The sequence below is a fragment of the Eumetopias jubatus genome, unplaced genomic scaffold, assembly GCF_037043125.1.
Source record: "Eumetopias jubatus isolate StellerSeaLion01/CBP00866 unplaced genomic scaffold, mEumJub1_p1.0 scaffold_8, whole genome shotgun sequence".
Taxonomy (NCBI): Eukaryota; Metazoa; Chordata; class Mammalia; order Carnivora; family Otariidae; genus Eumetopias; species Eumetopias jubatus.
This window is the reverse complement of record NW_028274814.1, coordinates 114,880,304-114,897,878: the sequence shown is the minus strand read 5'-3', so window position 1 is coordinate 114,897,878 and position 17,575 is coordinate 114,880,304. Positions and strand designations below refer to the sequence as shown.

The 17,575-nt window shown below is 35.0% G+C and overlaps 2 protein-coding genes across 3 annotated transcripts in view; one reads left to right on the top strand and one right to left on the bottom strand.

Moving 5' to 3' along the window:
• The window catches only part of EEA1 (early endosome antigen 1), a 125,310-nt gene extending 116,656 nt beyond the window's left edge, over window positions 1-8,654 (top strand). The window contains exons 24-29 of one of the 2 annotated variants that reach the window (XM_028105495.2): window positions 453-584; window positions 1,856-2,041; window positions 3,017-3,255; window positions 3,519-3,639; window positions 4,246-4,344; window positions 5,049-8,654. In XM_028105495.2, the coding sequence (XP_027961296.2) occupies window positions 453-584; window positions 1,856-2,041; window positions 3,017-3,255; window positions 3,519-3,639; window positions 4,246-4,344; window positions 5,049-5,171 (900 nt within the window). In that variant the 3' untranslated portion in view covers window positions 5,172-8,654. The remainder of the gene's footprint in view (window positions 1-452; window positions 585-1,855; window positions 2,042-3,016; window positions 3,256-3,518; window positions 3,640-4,245; window positions 4,345-5,048) is intronic. The other variant, XM_088025284.1, reaches the window with a different exon arrangement.
• A 3,056-nt stretch (window positions 8,655-11,710) lies between these two features.
• Window positions 11,711-17,575, bottom strand: part of PLEKHG7 (pleckstrin homology and RhoGEF domain containing G7) — a 52,908-nt gene continuing 47,043 nt past the window's right edge. Inside the window, 4 exon segments of the mRNA XM_088025734.1 lie at window positions 11,711-11,815; window positions 12,884-12,981; window positions 16,971-16,994; window positions 16,997-17,117. Coding sequence (XP_087881860.1) covers window positions 11,711-11,815; window positions 12,884-12,981; window positions 16,971-16,994; window positions 16,997-17,117 — 348 coding nt within the window.

The following is a 17,575-nucleotide window of genomic DNA, read 5'->3' as shown; positions in this document are numbered from 1 at the left end:
ATAGATTACTTAACTTCTCTAAACCTTTGTTCCTTTACTTATCAAATGAGGATTAAAAAGAGCTATTTATATAAATATTAAATTAGATAATATGTAATACTACTAGCTAGGTACCTTAAATAAAGATATTGCTGGTAATAATAGTAATGATGACAGCATTAATGAGAAGAAGAATGATAGTTTTGGCTAAATTTTATATTGTTCTTACTTTGGCCAGACACTATTCATTTTATGGTATTAACAGTAACTATTTAATGCTTATAAAGATCTTACTGTTGTTCACATTATATAAATAAGGACACAGAGGCAAGTGAAGGTAAGAAGTTTGCTTAAGTTAACTTAGGTAGAAAGGGGCAGAGATAGTGTCATAATAATAGTAGTTATTTTATTACATTGATTTTCAGTTAAGTATTTATTTTAAAATTACTTTTTAATAAATTATTTTTCTACAGTCGCTGAAAGAGAAAGAACTAGTAAATGAAAAATCTAAATTGGCAGAGATAGAGGAAATTAAGTGTAGACAGGAAAAAGAAATTGCTAAATTGAGTGAAGAACTCAAGTCCCACAAGCAAGAAAGCATAAAGGTATGTTAAGATAATCATTGTTCTTCCCTCTGTACTGTATTATTGTCATTTAAATAAAAAAAATACATATATTATTGAAAACCTACTATGTGCCAGACACATTGTTTTGTTGTTTTGACAAATACTCATGTTCTCACCCTTGTGTTGCATAGTATCTGTATACATATGTTGAAACTATGTTCCTTATGTTTTCAAATTACTGAATGAAGCAAAGTAACTCTACAAGTTTAGATTTGTTGAGATGATAAATAATCAAGAGAGCTATTGATTTAGGGGCACCTGGGTGGCTTAGTTAAGTGTCCTACTCTTGATTTCAGCTCAGGTCTTGATCTCAGGGTTGTGAGTTCAAGCCCTGCGTTGGGCTCCACACCCAGTGTAGAGCCTAATTAAATTAAAGAAATGTTTGGGGGGTGCCTGGGTGGCTCAGTTCGTTAAGTGTCCCACTCTTGATCTCAGCTTAGGTCTTGATTTCAGGGTCGTGGGTTCGGGCCCCACATTGGGTTCCGTGCTGGGCATGGAGCCTACTTAAAAAAATAAAAAAGAGAGCTATTGATTTGGAAAATTGTGCTTATAGATAGTAAGCTTAAAAATATATGGGAGTTTAAAATTAAGATTTTTAGGAAATTCTGTTTTTTCATTAGTTTTTCTTCCGTAAAATCTTTAATAATCTGTTTTGAACATTTTTCCTGTCATAAGCGTAAGTAGGGTGCCAGTTGAAAAAACTAATTGTCTATAATTTGCTTTGTAAAAAGTTACTAATTTCCTTAGAGAAAGGTTAAATTCTCTCTTGAGTGCTCTCACTACCTTTTATGTTTACCAATCTACTTACCATTTTGCTTTATAATTATCTTTTTATATCATTATATTCTTATACACCATGACTTCCTTAAAGCAGATAATGTATATAATTCATCTTTATATATATATTCTTAAAACCTAACACAGCGTTTGATGCCTAAGTGGTGACCAATGAATGCTTGCTAAGTGAAGAAAGGGAAAATAGGGGGTAGAAGTTTTTCACATAATTGAATCAAAACATGCATGTAAAGTTATTACTTGAATTTAAATGGTTGTTGAGCAGGAAGTAAATAATCTTGTGTCTTTTTAACCAGTTGTTTAAAATAGTGAACTTCAAGGAAAAAAAATGAATCTCCTAAGAGAAGAGGTTAAAACTCATATTGTATATATTGTTATGATAACTTGTCTACATTTCAGCTACATTTGGAAATATTTACCGTAAAGGATGATTTATTTTTGGCCTTTTTCAATAGGAGGTAACAAATCTCAAGGATGCCAAACAGCTTTTGATTCAGCAGAAATTAGAGCTTCAAGGGAAAGTAGATTCCTTGAAGGCAACCCTTGAACAGGAGAAGAGAAACCAGCAAATGCTAAAAGAGCAGGTGAAAAAGGAAGAAGATGAACTGAAGAAAGAATTTACTGAGAAGGAAGCTAAACTGGTCAGTAAGTTAATGGTGGGGAATGTGTTTTGTGATTGATTTTGTATGTCAATCCAATAAGAAAGGATTTTTCTACTTAGAAGTTAGGATTTAAATGCTCTTACCTAGCATTTTAATTTTTGATTGAGAAAAGAGATCTCATTTGTTTAAATAGCTGATATGTACTTGGAAATATTTTAGTCTTGAATTATATCTTGGTTTATATAAGTGAAAATTCAATAAAACATAATTAAAAAAAATAAAACACTTTTAGTGCCAGAAAAACAAATCCACAACTATGTAGGTTGAGATAAATGGCGTGAATGCTGATGATGTTAAACTCATTTGTTTTAGTCAAAGTGAACGTTGATAAGGGAGAACGGAAACTTCAGTTTGGAATTGTGATGACCAAAGTCTACTTTTCCTTCCCTAAATTGTGCATGCCAAAATGGGAAGCATCTGGCTTTCCTCTGTTGAATTAAATCCAAATAGCCCCACATAACTTGAGTGCTGAATGTTCTAGTTGAAGATTTGCAATTTCAAGTTCACACAGTGATTTGAAGGGTTTGTTTTTTTTTGTTTGTTTTTTGTTTTTGTTTTGTTCAGTTTTTGGCAGGTTGATAGAGAAAAAGATGCATGTGGATTTTTAGATGGAAAATGCCAGCTTTGTTGTCCAGGACACTTTGCTATCCCTAACTATGTGTTGTTCTCCTGCTCTAGTGAGAAAAGGAAAATCTCACATTGCTTTATGTTAATTGGTGTTATAAGAAGTTTGGTGACCATCATTTCAGCATAATAGCCTTTGAGCCAGTTCACATTACACAGATGTTTTTGGAATCAATTTTATTAGTGTAAAATGAAGTACATTCTCCTGCCTTCTTTCCTGAAGAAGTAGTATTATTTATGTTGCCAATATTTTAAATTCAATAGCTAATTAAATTTATTTTGCATTACTTTTGTAATAGGTTTTTTCCTCACTGTTCTTCCTTTTCTCAGCATTCTGAAATAAAAGAAAAAGAAATAGGAATGAAGAAGCATGAAGAAAATGAAGCTAAACTTACCATGCAGATTACAGCATTAAATGAAAACTTAGGCACTGTAAAGAAGGAGTGGCAGTCCAGTCAGCGGAGAGTCAGTGAGCTCGAGAAACAGACGGATGACTTACGGGGTGAAATTGCAGTATTAGAAGCCACAATTCAGAATAATCAGGATGAAAGGAGAGCACTACTAGAAAGGTGATTGATGTCTAGTCAAATTAGTTTATTTCTATTCTAAGTGACGAAAAGATTTTTTTTCCACATTTTTTTTAAATAGAAGTCTTGAGGAAAATATGTGGGTCCTATAGGTATTTATGTAACCATTTAAAAACTAACTCTTAAAAAAATCAGATAGTTGAAATTCATGTCTTATATTTGAAGTTACTGAAGTAGTTTATTATCTATGTTCTAGAAGGATCTTTATCATTAAAAAAAAATAATGTCTTTGCAATCTATTCTAGATGTCTTAAAGGAGAAGGTGAAATAGAAAAGCTTCAAACCAAAGTCCTAGAATTGCAGAGAAAGCTGGATAATACCACTGCAGCAGTGCAGGAGCTGGGCAGAGAAAATCAGTCCCTTCAAGTAGGTCATCTGGTAATGTGAGGCTGCTTTTCAGTCCAGAATTAACTTTTAGTGAAAAGCATATTTTCAATCTTTAAAAAAAATCTCCGATATTTAATAAATGCTTTTGAATGGTGACTTTCTGTGTAGCGATATTGTAGGTGTTATGGGTAATTAAGTAAAAGCGATACAGAATTTGTCTGAGAGACCCCTGGGATTAGTTAGAAAGCCTTGTCATTCATGAATTGTCAGTACTGGGAAAATTCAGAAACACCAAGGAATAGTTGAGTCACTATTTGTAAAAGAAGTGATTGGCTTGGTGCCCAGAAAGGATTGATCATTAAGGTTAGAATGGATAGGAAATCACTAAAGATTAGAAATGACTAATGCCTTTGAGGATGAAAATTTGATTTACTTTATTTATTTATTTTTGTCATTCAGACTTAAGAATGTAGCAACTTTTGACAGTGGAAAATGACCAAAGTATTTCTGATTTTTAAAATTTTATCCCATGCTGCCTATAAGTCAACATTTTATAAAACTTGGGCACCAAATTAGAAATTATGCATCATTCTTCAAAATGTTGAATATTATAATGTTTGGGCACTTGTTTTTTTTTTTAAACAGATCAAACACACGCAAGCGTTAAATAGGAAATGGGCTGAAGACAATGAAGTACAAAACTGTATGGCCTGTGGGAAAGGCTTTTCAGTAACAGTGAGACGGGTAAATGATTTTGTTCATATTGCTGTGGTTCTGGATTTTATTTCTCAGTATCAATGAATGTTTTAACCATCAACAGAATCTTGCATTTGACAGATTAAAAACATTTTCTATTTATTGATTAACTTTACAGCTGTATAGGATCATTAAATTTTATGCAGTCTAGTTTCTGGTCAGCGTATGTGTTTGAATTTTAGTTTTAAATTTAGTTGTTGCCTTCCTGTTGAGTTACTCTCTGGAATAATCATTTTCTGAACCAGTGGGCCAGTATTAAACTCATGTTTTAGTCATCATTGTGTTCTTTTAAAGAAAAAGCAGAGATTAAAAAAAATTTTATTCTAAATAATACCATGTGATCTTTCAGGTTTATATTCCTATCGATGAAATTATGCCTGAAACACTTGGCAGATAGGAATGGTTTTCACCTGGTAGAATGAGGTGTTTTATTATCACTTTTTAGATGCCTCTTAAGGTTCTTTTGAGAATTCCATGATAAATTCCATATAAAATGTTTAGTGTAGTATCTAGTAAATAGGGATTAACTAAGGGATTAAATTGACGGATTGAAATATTATATTATTAAATAATACACTAATCACTTGAAAGTTAATATACCTTCACAGTGCAGTCTGCAGTATTCTTCTAGTCTCATAATGCTTTTGTTATTGTTTTTATGCTTGAAATTGTTTAATTTTTGTCATTTACAGCATCACTGCAGACAGTGTGGAAATATCTTCTGTGCTGAGTGTTCAGCCAAAAATGCCTTAACTCCTTCTTCCAAGAAGCCTGTTCGTGTCTGTGATGCATGTTTCAATGACTTGCAAGGATAATGGGTTATCACAACATTGGAGTAGTATTACACTAACAGTAGATTTTTAATAAATGCACTTAATAGAGGTCTTGGACTACTATTTGATTTGGACAGTGGTTGCAATATTAGACCAAATTAGAATTCATATATTTTGGAATGTTATCAATATCAAGTAAAACTCTTCTATTTTTGTGAGACTTGGGCTCATCTTTCATTACTTTTTTCCATTTAACCCCTGGAACAGCTTTCAAGCCAAGTTTAGAATTAGCCAATGAAATGTAAATAAACTTTGGACAGAAAATAGCAATGTATTTTTTTAAATATTATTTCATTGTTCACAGATGACATGAATACACTTCCATAGCTTACTTCTTTCTCCCAAATTTAGAATACAAAAATGTACATGGGTGATATATGTTGCACAATAACATATTAATTATATTAAATACTCTTTGTGAAGTCATGCACAGAACTATAAAACTTTTTTTCCTTATATATAGGTCCATAGCTCAATTGCATTGTTATGTTATAAATTTACTACTCAAGTGTTCTAAATACAGTTTATGTTGAAATGTGTATTAACCATGAATTTGAACATGGTTTTTGTTTTAACAATATTGATTAAATTCTCTTGGGTAGATTTTATGAAAACCTCTGTAAAATTAGTGCTCACTTTATGGTTATCCTGGGGTTGTATTTTAAAGATTAGGGTTAATTTTTCTTTTTCTTTGTCTTTTTCTATCTCATTTTTAAACTCTCACATATTCTCAATTAAGAATTCTATAAAACTTCTCACCCTCACCCCCAGTTGGAGGATGAATAATAGAAATTGTATAATGGTTCTAGTCTCAGTTTCTTGTAAGTGGGAAGTTTTCTGAGATTAGGCTTTATATTATACCCTCATATTGTGTCTCCTGCATCTTTGGGAATCTGAGTTTGCTTTTTTAATGGATCTATTTTTTCCCTTTTTTTGGCTTAACCTTTACAAGCATAGCTCAGCTTCACTATTGTTTTATTATTTTGCATCTTAAAGCCAGTAACTGATAATCGCTCTAGTCTTATCTGTGAAAACAAATACAAATGTAAGGAGACATTAAATATTCTACTTTATATTTTCTTATTACCTAATAGGGAAACATTTTTGAAAGTTGTGAACTTGACTTAAATTTAAAATAGTTGTGAATTTGGGGTTCCATATCAGCTGGTAAATCTTTTTACTTCGCAAAAATATTGCTATGAAATTACTTTGAAGTAACAGCTGGAGAGGAGAATATCGCCAAAAACAAATGTTTTTGGGAATCCCAAAGTTATAATCAGAACTGAAATGGAATGGCTAATTAAGGATAATTAAAAGTTAGCTTATTTGTATGCTGAACAATGGAATTGAACTTTTAATTCATCATGGTCTTATTAATTTGGCAAATTGGAAAACATCTGTAGAGAGGTCATTAATATTGGTTTATTCTTTCTAGAGAAAAAAGTGTAAGGTTATCCATTGTGCAGTGTAATCATTTGGTAATAATAGCAGGGAAGGATGGGACTTAATATTTCATTTGCAATGGTTTATCATATACACTTGCTTTCAGATATCATGCTGAAACAAAGTTATGTTTATGCTTTACCTGTAACATCTGTGAACTAAAAGAGATTGTCATATATTCATTTAATTATTTAAAAAAAACCCATTTAAGTAAATCCTGTTGTCAGTGGCTATTAAGGACCCTGATTGAGTCCCTCGATTTAGATAAACATATATCCTTGAGCTTGTATAAAGAAGAACTACAATGATTCTTTATTAAAAATAATAGTTGGATAATATAAATTGAGCTAAAATTATTTAAGTGTTTTCATATACTCTTCAAATACTCTTAATTCTATACTTTAACACATAAGAAACTTAGTATGAAACTTAGAAACTTTCTGCGTTGGAAAAATAGATATTCATAGCACCGTATTTTTTTTTCTTTTTTAAGATCATAAAACTTCATGAGGATTCTAGATTCGAATATTTGTTCACTTCATCTCCTAATTGGGTGCACTGAAGGCCTTTCCCTGTCTTGTCCCCCCACCCACAGATTCCCCCAAAATTGTGGGGAGGACAACAAATAAAATCATGTGTTTGAGTCATTTTCTAGTTTTCATCTAGCTGATTTCATTTCATAGATCCTGAACAATTTACCGTAGGCTATTATACTAATCATATTAGACATGAAACTTTTTTTTTTTGCTTATTAACTCTCACCAATTTAAGGTGTTTTGGAAACAGAAAGGATTTTCTTTTTCTTTTAATTAAAAAACCATCTTCTGAGTTCTTACTGGCTCTACATTTTAGGTGTATGCTGGTATTATTTGTCAGTGAATTGGAACTGGCACGTCTGAGCTCTTGGCTCTAATGCAAAGTCTGTTGGCATCACGTGTTAGTAAATTCCAAATCCCAGCACAGAAATGTGAATTCAGATCTTGCTGGGTTAGTGTACAGTAAACTATACCTACAGATTTTCTTTACTAGGAAGAAGACAAAGCTGCTGGTATAGGATTAGTTCATGTTGAAGAAAAAAGAGGGAAACAAACACAAAGACCTCAATGCAGTGTACAAATAACATTTTGTTCAACTACCTCTTAATGTGGAATTAGCTAGTTTAATAGTTTCCTCACAGTAATGTTAAATAGTAACTGCCAAATTTGTTAGTTTCCCATCTCTCTTAGAAAGGCTTTAAGATTATTTTATAGTTTTGAGAACTTTGAAGTCACTTTTTTTTTTAACTTTGCATTTGCATAAAAATATTTAGCTTTTAAGTGGAGAGCAAATTATGATCATATATTTTGATATTCAAGACCTGTTTGACTATAGCAATTTTTTTTAATGCACTTTGGCTATAAAACCATGGATGATTTGATCCATAAGATTTAAATGTGCCATCAATTTAGTATTCCTAGACATGAACTTGATGAATGGTATTCTGTAATTATAATGTGCCACACATTATCGTGTCTTAATTGCCCTTTGCCTGAATTTTAATGATCAATTTGTTATTGTTGCAGATGTGAATATTGTGCATAAACTTACTAAATTTATGTAAAATTGTATAAAAAGAATTGGAAATAGCTAAGTTCTTTCTGTGTAGAAGTAATGAATTTATTGTAACATGATGCAGTTATGTATATGACATTCTGTACTTCTTTGAACTGGATCATATATTCATAGTTTCTATAGAAACTTCTGCATGAATATTTTCTCATTTAGGTTTTGGATTCATTATTTGTATTGTGTTTACTACTTGTGATCATGTAGTTGTGCCTTATTTTGTGAGAGTTTAGCTCAGTAAATACTGTAATTTTGAAACTCAGTGAGTGGAAGGTTATTGATTATAAATGTAACTGATAAATTACACAACAGCATTTAAATCTGTATAAAGAACAATGGAAGGATCCTTATTGAATTGTTGCTTTTGTTTTTTTTTTAATTTGTTAAAAGATGATATTAAAAAACCATTTCTTTCTAGTAGATGTATTCTGTGACTAAATTATTTTACCTATTTAAAAAAAGAGTACAAAATAGTAACCATTTTGTATATATTTACAGAATGTTAGAACTTTCTACTTGGATGTAGACGGGGTAAGCTTTGATATTTAACTTAGAATAGTAATTAAGTTCATAATATCAAGAGAAATTACTAAAGCCATTTTGTGTAAGACATTCCCTTTTCATTCCATTCATTATTGTGGAAAATTAACAACTACAAAGAAATATTAAACAATATTGAAGTAATTCCTTCTTTCATTGTTTATCTAAGTTTAGTACCCAGGTGAGCATTTATTTATTTATTTTTTAAAATTTTATTATGTTAGTCACCTTACATCATTAGTTTTTTTTTTTTTTAAAGATTTTTTATTTATTTGACAGAGACACAGCGAGAGAGGGAACACAAGCAGGGGGAGTGGGAGAAGGAGAAGCAGGTCTCCCACTGAGCGGGGAGCCCAACGCGGGGCTCTCCGAAGGCAGACACTTAACGACTGAGCCACCCAGGCGCCCCAGTACATCATTAGTTTTTGATGTGGTGATCCACGATCCACTGTTTTCGTGTAACACCCAGTGCTCCATGCAGTACGTGCCCTCCTTAATACCCATCACCGGGCTAACCCATCCCTTCACCCCCTTCCCCTCTAGAATCCTGTTTGTTTCTCAGGTGAGCATTTAAAGATCCTTTTCTGACGGCTCAGTAAGCCGTTGTTTTTTACTGTGTTTTTCCTGGGAACCAAAGTTCCTGAAGTGTTTTTTTCATTTTACTCTAATGTGTGCTTGCTTCTGAAGGGTTTAATGTGAATTATCCTTAAGGACTTACCAGATTATATATTAGATATGTTCTTTTATGAGCTTTATAGAATTTCAGTTTAAATATATAGCGTATTCTTTTTTAAATTTTATTGTGGTAAGAATGCTTAACAGCTTTTTAAGTGTATAGTACAGCAGACCTCTAAAGCCTCCTCATCTCACTTAACTGAAATTTTATGCCATTGCTTGGTAACTCCCCATTTCCCTGTCTCTTGGAAACACTGTTCTGCTCTGGTTCTATGAATTTGACTACTTTCAATACCTCATGTCAGTGGAATCACACAATATTTGTCTTTCTGTGACTGGCTTATTTCCCTTAGCATCATGTCCAAGGTTCATCTATATTACTGCAAATTGCAGCATTTCCTTCTTTCTAAAGGTTGAAACAGTATTCCATTGTATGTATGTACCACATTTTCTTTATCTGTTCATCCTTTGATGGACATTAGGTTTCTTCCACTTCTTGGCTATTGTGAATAGTGCTGTGATGGACACAGGAGTGTCTAATATTTCTTTGTATATAGCATATTCTTAAGCTGTTTTACATCTTGATGCTAATTTACTCAGTCTTTTTCTCCTTTGAATGAGATTTAAGTGTGAAATTAGTTCTTTATACATATAAATACTCACTGGACTCATGGGACTTTAAAAAGGAATCCCGAGAGATTGCCTAGTTACAGTCCATTGCCCTCCTCTTGGCTTGGCTTATACCTAAAAATTCCTGCAAGAGGATTGTTGATTTTTTTCTAAAAATTATGTATATTATTTTTTGGCCAAAAATTTCTTCCTAAGTCTTCTCTTGCATAAATCTGTATTATCTTCTCCTGGACATAATTGCTTTCAATCCCATCTGGTGCCATCTCTAGGAACTCACTTGAAGTCTAGTCCCTGTTCTTTGCCCGTTTTTTTTTTTTCTCATTTATTCTTAGACATTAACAGTAGTTATTGTTTTCAAGATTTTCCTCTCATTTCTGCTTGTTCTTGATAAATATCTGAGATTATTATACAGAGACTGTGACCCTCCATTCTAATAGTGCTTGCCCTTGTACAAGAGCCTTTATGCTGCACTTGTCTGTACTGCCTGGTTTACATGGTGAAATCTGTGTTTTCCTCAAAGAATTAATTGTGCTGCACATGACTTCCTCAAGCATCATCCTCTCTATCCTATCCTCCAACTTATCTCCAAGCCCAAATTGATAAATTTAATACTGCCATTTTGGAAATTGCAAAAGTTACTAATCCTGAAATTAAAATTTGTGGATTTCCTTTTGATATAATCTGACTATAAGAACTAGTTTTTTAAATGCAGTGATAGTATTCTACCATGACAGTATAATAATTCAAACTGCCTTTCTTCATAAAAATTCCAGTGACGTTTCAGATGCTTCCTGCCAAATAAATTTGACTGCACTGTGCTAACACACACACACACACACACACACACACACACACACACACACACACACACACTCAAAACCAGAAAGTGGTTTTATGACAAACTTCATCATTCTTCAAAAAATGAAAGACTTTCTATTAAATCTTAACTATTTCTATGAAAATCTCCCTTGTAAAGCTGTTAACTGGTGAAACTGGAACAGATACTTTTTTTCCTCCTTAAAATAAGGGAATTTAGTCTCTGGGATTTTCTACTTCTAAGGGTATTATGAAATATACCTGAGATAAGCAAACTGTCAGCAAATAGGAATTTAAAAACTATTATAGACTTTATTAATTGCTTAATCTGTTAGAAGAGCAAAGTGTATATCACAATTATCATTGCATGTGAGGTAGGACTCTAAAGCAGTAAGACTGGTTTACAAACCATGTAGGAAATTTGTTTTCATTATCGACATACCAAAGTGAGATGCTAGAACTCATACAGAGCACAAGCAGGGGACATTGCTTTCCTCCTGACACTCCATTCATCTGACCTTTCACCCTTTACCAATTATAAGAGCACCATTCTTCACTTACACCTCTTGCAGGTCCTACTGAAACATTATAAGGTAGTCTAGATAACAGTATATACCTGCCAAAAAATTCCTCAGAGTTCAAATTTGTTGCAGTCATTATTCCTCTATAGTGAGAATTTTCTTGGCTCAAATTCTGGACCTCCTTTAAAAACACATTTCCTTCTAGCTCATCAATAAGTGTTAACAAAAGTTTGAATGAAAGAGTATCTTAATCCCTAATGTCTAAAAAGATGCACCACTCGTTTTAGGTCCCTAAATTTCAGAGGATTTTGCAGACAATGTAAATAAAGATATATTCTTGGTTTCCTGATTCTTGGTGAAGCAAGAGACCACTGCTATTTGTGCCATCCATGTTTCCTGTTAAAAAAAAACCCCAACATACATATATATATATATAGAGAGAGAGAGAGAGAGAGAGAGAGATTACTTACTGACTTGCTTTTTAAAGCTGAAGACTAATGAAACATTTGCATATTTCCCATTTTCTTTCTAAAATCTAATATAAAATATCTCTAATCATCCATGAAAGTGCAAATGGATTAAATGGGTATGGTATGGAAGTTGGGAAAACAGTTATGAGTAATCAAGGAGCCGTAATAGTCAATGATGACTAATCAGAAAAATGAGCACCGAGAATATTGAAAGTTTCAATTTCTTGAATTTCCATTTTGTATGGAAATAGTTCTTAACAAGTGGTGTAATTTGAAAAACAGAATATAAATAGTTTGAAAGTTCAATTTCTTGAATTTCCATTTTGTATGGAAATAGTGGCATAATTTGAAAAACAGACTGAGGAGCTGACCCAGGAAATTGAGTTATTGAGAGTAATGCAACACTTGCATTAATTGTCGGGCCGTATTGCTGCTATGATGAAAACCTTCCTGGAGAAAGACAAAAATGGAAACTTCTAAGATAGAGAAACCAGAGTCAGGCAACTGCTCTTTCCCTCCATAGCTGTATCCATACTGGTGTATTTTGTTTTTTTTTAAACACTGGCATATTTTCAAAGGTGGTTCATTACTGCAGCAGCCCCTCATTTAAGCTGACATCACATTATTTGCATACCCGGACTTTGAAAACTGATTGGGACCCCTTAAAAGTCAATCATGCAATCCAAAAGCAGTTCTTTCCCCCATTGTTTTATATAAGCTGCAGAACTCAGAGGCAGCACTCGAGCTTCTGGTCCAGGAGAAAATGAAGGTGGCTCTGTCTGCTGTGAGAGTAAGAAAATGCTCAACTCCTAAGATTTCTCAGCATGATATGGACTAGATGTCCACATCCTTCCCCTCTTAACTTCTGCCCTTCCCAGAGCCAGGGAAGGAAATACACAAAATTTCCCATTTCCCATCACTTAGGAGGATTGGAGTGAGATTTTTCCTTATGTCAAGTCTGAAGAATCAAACCCTATAAAACCGAAATAGATACTTTGATGTTTTCCGTTTGGGCTTGTAATAAGAATTCTACTCTACACTGTCAAGACCTGTTTTCATGTTGTACAAGGAAAGCATTTCTCAACCTGAACGCTAGAAAAATATTACAAAGACAAATCACTTAATATGAAATCCAAACAGTTTCTCAGTACAAGAACCTAGAGCATTTTTTTTTTAAAGATTTTATTTATTTGAGAGAATGAGAGAGCATGGGGGTGGGGAGGGTCAGAGGGAGAAGCAGACTCCCTGCTGAGCAGGGAGCCCGATGCGGGACTTGATCCTGGGACTACAGGATCATGACCTGAGCCCAAGGCAGTCACTTAACCAACTGAGCCACCCAGGCGCCCTAGAGTATGTTTTTAATGAATGTGGGAGGTTTATGTAGATTACAAAAAAAAAATCAGATTCCAAGACCAAGACTTCGCTACTATGTCCAAATAGAGCCCATTTAAATATGAATACCCTTTCTTCCTTACCTAACAACAAGTGGGGCTTGATGAAATGCAATTATGGCTTACCTGAAGGAAAATGGGCACCTTCTAGAAGATATTTAGCATGTTAGGTGGATAGTGTGTATATAAAATATAGACAATAAAAATATGGAAAAGAATATTGTTTCTTTGACTTCTACCACTCCTTTTTAAAATGTTACTTTTGAATTTAAAGTGAAATCACAGCAAAACAAGGGTTATAAACAAATTAAGATGTAGCAAAAATACCAAATCTGAGTGCTTCACAACAGGCCAAAAAATTGACTCAAAATTCAGCCTTTACCAAACTATGTGAAATGTGAAACAAGCAAAAAGAAGTGTTGGTGTGGTTTCTGCGCTTGAAAAAGAAGCAGTCTGTTCTGTCATTTCCCTAGCTGGTCTCTTAAAGAAACGACAGGAGATACTGGGAAAGCAGTTCCTTTAAAAAAAAAAAATGATTTTATTTATCTATTTGACAAAAAAAGCGCGAGCACAAGCAGGAGGAGCGGCAGACAGAGGGAGAAGCAGACTCTCCGCTGAGCAGGGAGCCCGATGCGGGGCTCAAATCCAGGACTCTGGGATCATGACCCGAACCGAAGGCAGAAGCTTAACCGACTGAGCCACCTGGGCCCCGCACCCCCCCTTTATTTTTAATGTAGCAGGAGCTTTTAAAAGGAAAGTTTCTTCCTTGAATTATTAATACCACACAGGGAGTAAAATTCTGCAGCCTATGCGGTTACTTATGCCTAGGAACACACAGAAAACCAACCTAGGCTCGTCTTCTGGTCATATCAAGGAGTACCTTAAGAGTGGAGGAGGCATTCAGGACTTACTCCTGGCTGATCCTTATGCTGATGCTTGTCCACTGTCATTATTTGTATTTGATGAAATTTGTGGGTTTAACTCAGACTCATGGCAGTAGGTTGGGCCTCATTTCAGAATCAAAGTGATTACAAGACTTCTATTTTCTTAACTGCAAGAACTATTCTAGTATTACAGGTAATACTCAAAGCAGTCTAAACCTCCTAATTCCTAAATTCTACCACAACAAAATCTGTTAAGGTCATGAAATTCCGTCCAGCTTCTCTGAGATGAGAGGACTATTAAAACGACTTTCTGGAAAAAAGATCTGACTGGGTTTGTTTTACTCCCTGATTTTTCTCCTTATAAATTCCCCGTAGCAAGTAAGGCTTCACAGATCAGGTAGTTGTTGCTCTTGGCTGGATTTTGGAATCCATTTTCCTCAAAAATTGCAACTGCAGTTCTCAATTATTCAAGGCATCCCTCATCTGTTTGATTTGTAATATGGGTACAAGGGGACTTTATAAGCAAAAGGAACTGGTCCAGCTGGGTGTGTAAAATAAAATGAGGAGAGAAAATATATGGTCAAGAATTGCCCTTTTTCTTGCCTGACATTCCAATATAATAATTATAATAACTGACACCCTTATTAAGCCCTTACTACGTACTGGACACTGTGCTGTTTTTTTCCTCCTTTTTGTATCATTTAAAGCACACAGCAACCGACTAAGTCCTCTAGTTCCTACTTATGAATGAGGAGACAGATTTAGTTTTTCCAAGGCCACCCAGCTTGTAAATGACATAGCCAGGATTTGAAACTAGGTTGTCAATTACTCCAAGGCACCATCTCTTCTTTTTTCACCCTTTATCTTTTCCACTCGACAGCTATTTCGGTTCATGCACCGTTATCTCAACAGTCAAAATAATTAGATGAGGGGCATGAGGAAAAAAAAGTGTATGAATATAAAACGAGATGGTAGTAGCAAATCAGAAAATAACAAAAAATGGTGGACATATAGCTTTAAAAAAGATACTGTTTTTATTTAAAAAAAAAAAAACAAAACCAAAACTGGAAGAGAAAAAACATGCATCTCTCCAGGTAATCCAGTGATGTGAGATCTCCCAGGAAGTCGAGTTCTTAAAGGTGGCAGGGCCGTCGCTAACCTGAGCCCTCAGCTCAAGCTACTTCTGCTCTTCCCCTGTGGTTCTGAAGGCTTCCTCCCCTCAAGGGCGTTTATCCTCTTATTACTATGGCTACTGTAGTGAGAGAAAAATTTCCTGCCCTAAGATAGCCTCTGCTAATGACATTTCTCCCCATGAAAAAGTAAACTGAGCAAATGAACAAAAGTATGTCTGGGCCTCACATACTGAGTCTCTGCCCGTCTACACTGCTCTGCCATCCGCTGAGCAGGGCGGCAGCTCCCACAAGGGATGGGGGCGGGGACGAGGCTGGGGGGGCAGTGCACTCACAGGGGCTGAGATGCCCCTTTTTAGGCTTTCTCTAGAAACGTCCTCTGGCTTAGGCACACTTTGGTCTATATAGACTGCGAGCCGTTCCAACTAACTCAGATATGCAGCCTTTCGGCCTGACCACGTCATGTTTCAGCACATCTTAGTGGAAGTGGAAAGAAAAGACAGAGGGCAGAAGGCTCAGGTTCTGGATGCACGTTTCCCTTGGTGGAGCCCTTCTGCTCTTGGGGAGAGTTTGCTTCCATTCATGAGTTAACATGTAAAGCATTTAAATATATACCTTGGTCATATAACATAACTATGTCAATGTTTGCTATTATTATTATCATCCATGTGTGTATTCATTCATTCAATGTGAAACATTGCTCCACCATGTTTAGGGGGAGCCCATGCTACTCACTGAAGCTCTGGGCTTGGCCGCTGCATTGGGAATTGAGGGGCATAGGTAGTGCTCCCTTTTTTCCTGCTCCTCCCTTAGGACAGGAAGGTGGTCCCTCTGTCCCCCCCAGCCCCCCCCCCGACCCCCCGCTTCATCCACTCTCCTAGGCGTCTGTACCCAGGGCAGAAAGACTTGCTGTTTCCTTCTGCACACTGAGGCCATTCACTCAGCACTGAGGAAACTGAAACGTCCTTCAAGTCCCGAGTCCCAGGGCTTTCACAATAGGATTTACTATTGATTTTTGATTGCTCTGAGGGTTCCCCCCAAACAAGGGCTGTTTCTTAGCTGTCTTTGTAACTCCAGGGTGTCCACAGCCTGGTTCTCAGGAGACGCTCAGGGAATGCTTGAGTAAGTGAATGAGATGATAATGTATTTCTGACATATATGTGTATACATGAATGTGTATATATATGTTTATATATTGATTCGTGGCATATTTCTTTCCATGGAGCTATTATAATATCTTAGGCTTGCAAGGCATGTCATGGTTTACCGGTGCTTTACCAATAGCAATAGTACTAGTAATGATACCGTAATACTGATAATAGTTTACTGAGTGCTTTACAAGTATTATTTCCTTTCAGTCTCCTGAGGAGATCACCCACTGAGGTAGATATTCCTATTTTACCAAGAGAAACCTGTGGCGGAGAAAATTCATATGCCTTGCCTTATGTCACACAGCTAGCAAGTGGCAGAGCTGGGTTATCCAAGCATTAGAAACCAAGCCCAACATTTTTCCAGAACTAATTTGTAGAGTGAGTGATAGCCACATAGGAACACAGCATTGTATTTTATGAAGATTTAAATTGGATTCATGTCTTATTACCAAAAAAAAAAAAAAGACCAATATAAAACTCTGTGATGGCAAACAGATAAGCCGAATGATGAAAATAAACACATACCTGACACGTGGAGTGGATCAATACTTTGACCACCAATCTGTCTAGTGCAATGGGCTGATGAAGTACTGTACATGAACCACACTCTTGTATTACTGTTTGCAGCTCAGGAATGAGTGAAGGACACAGGAAACCAGTATCGAGCATCCACTTTTCTGAAAGTAAAGAAGAAAATAATGCGGTAAACAAGAAGTCAATACTTGGTGCACATACCTAACGTGCATCCTTAACCAAATTGATTTTTAGAAACAGTTGCTTGAACTCCAGCCAACTATTCTTTCTGGATCTTCAAAAACATTTCCCTCCAATAAATAGTGATTAAAAGTTAAAGTACTTAGTGTTCCTGATTCCCAAGTTCAATGGTCTGATTAAAAAATGGGTGATGTCCACAACGGGGAAACATTTAAGTCTCCATCACATCACTGGGAAGATGTTCATTTCCAGTATCTCTCTCTAGTACTTTTAGATGAATCAGGAAGGGGAGCCTCATTTTGGCCAGCTCTGTCCATGCAATCTAACATTAAACTCTAAATAGATTCCATGCCTATAATTTGTAATAATTGAATGATTTAAGATGCTGAATATAAGGTGCTCAATTTTTTAAAAAA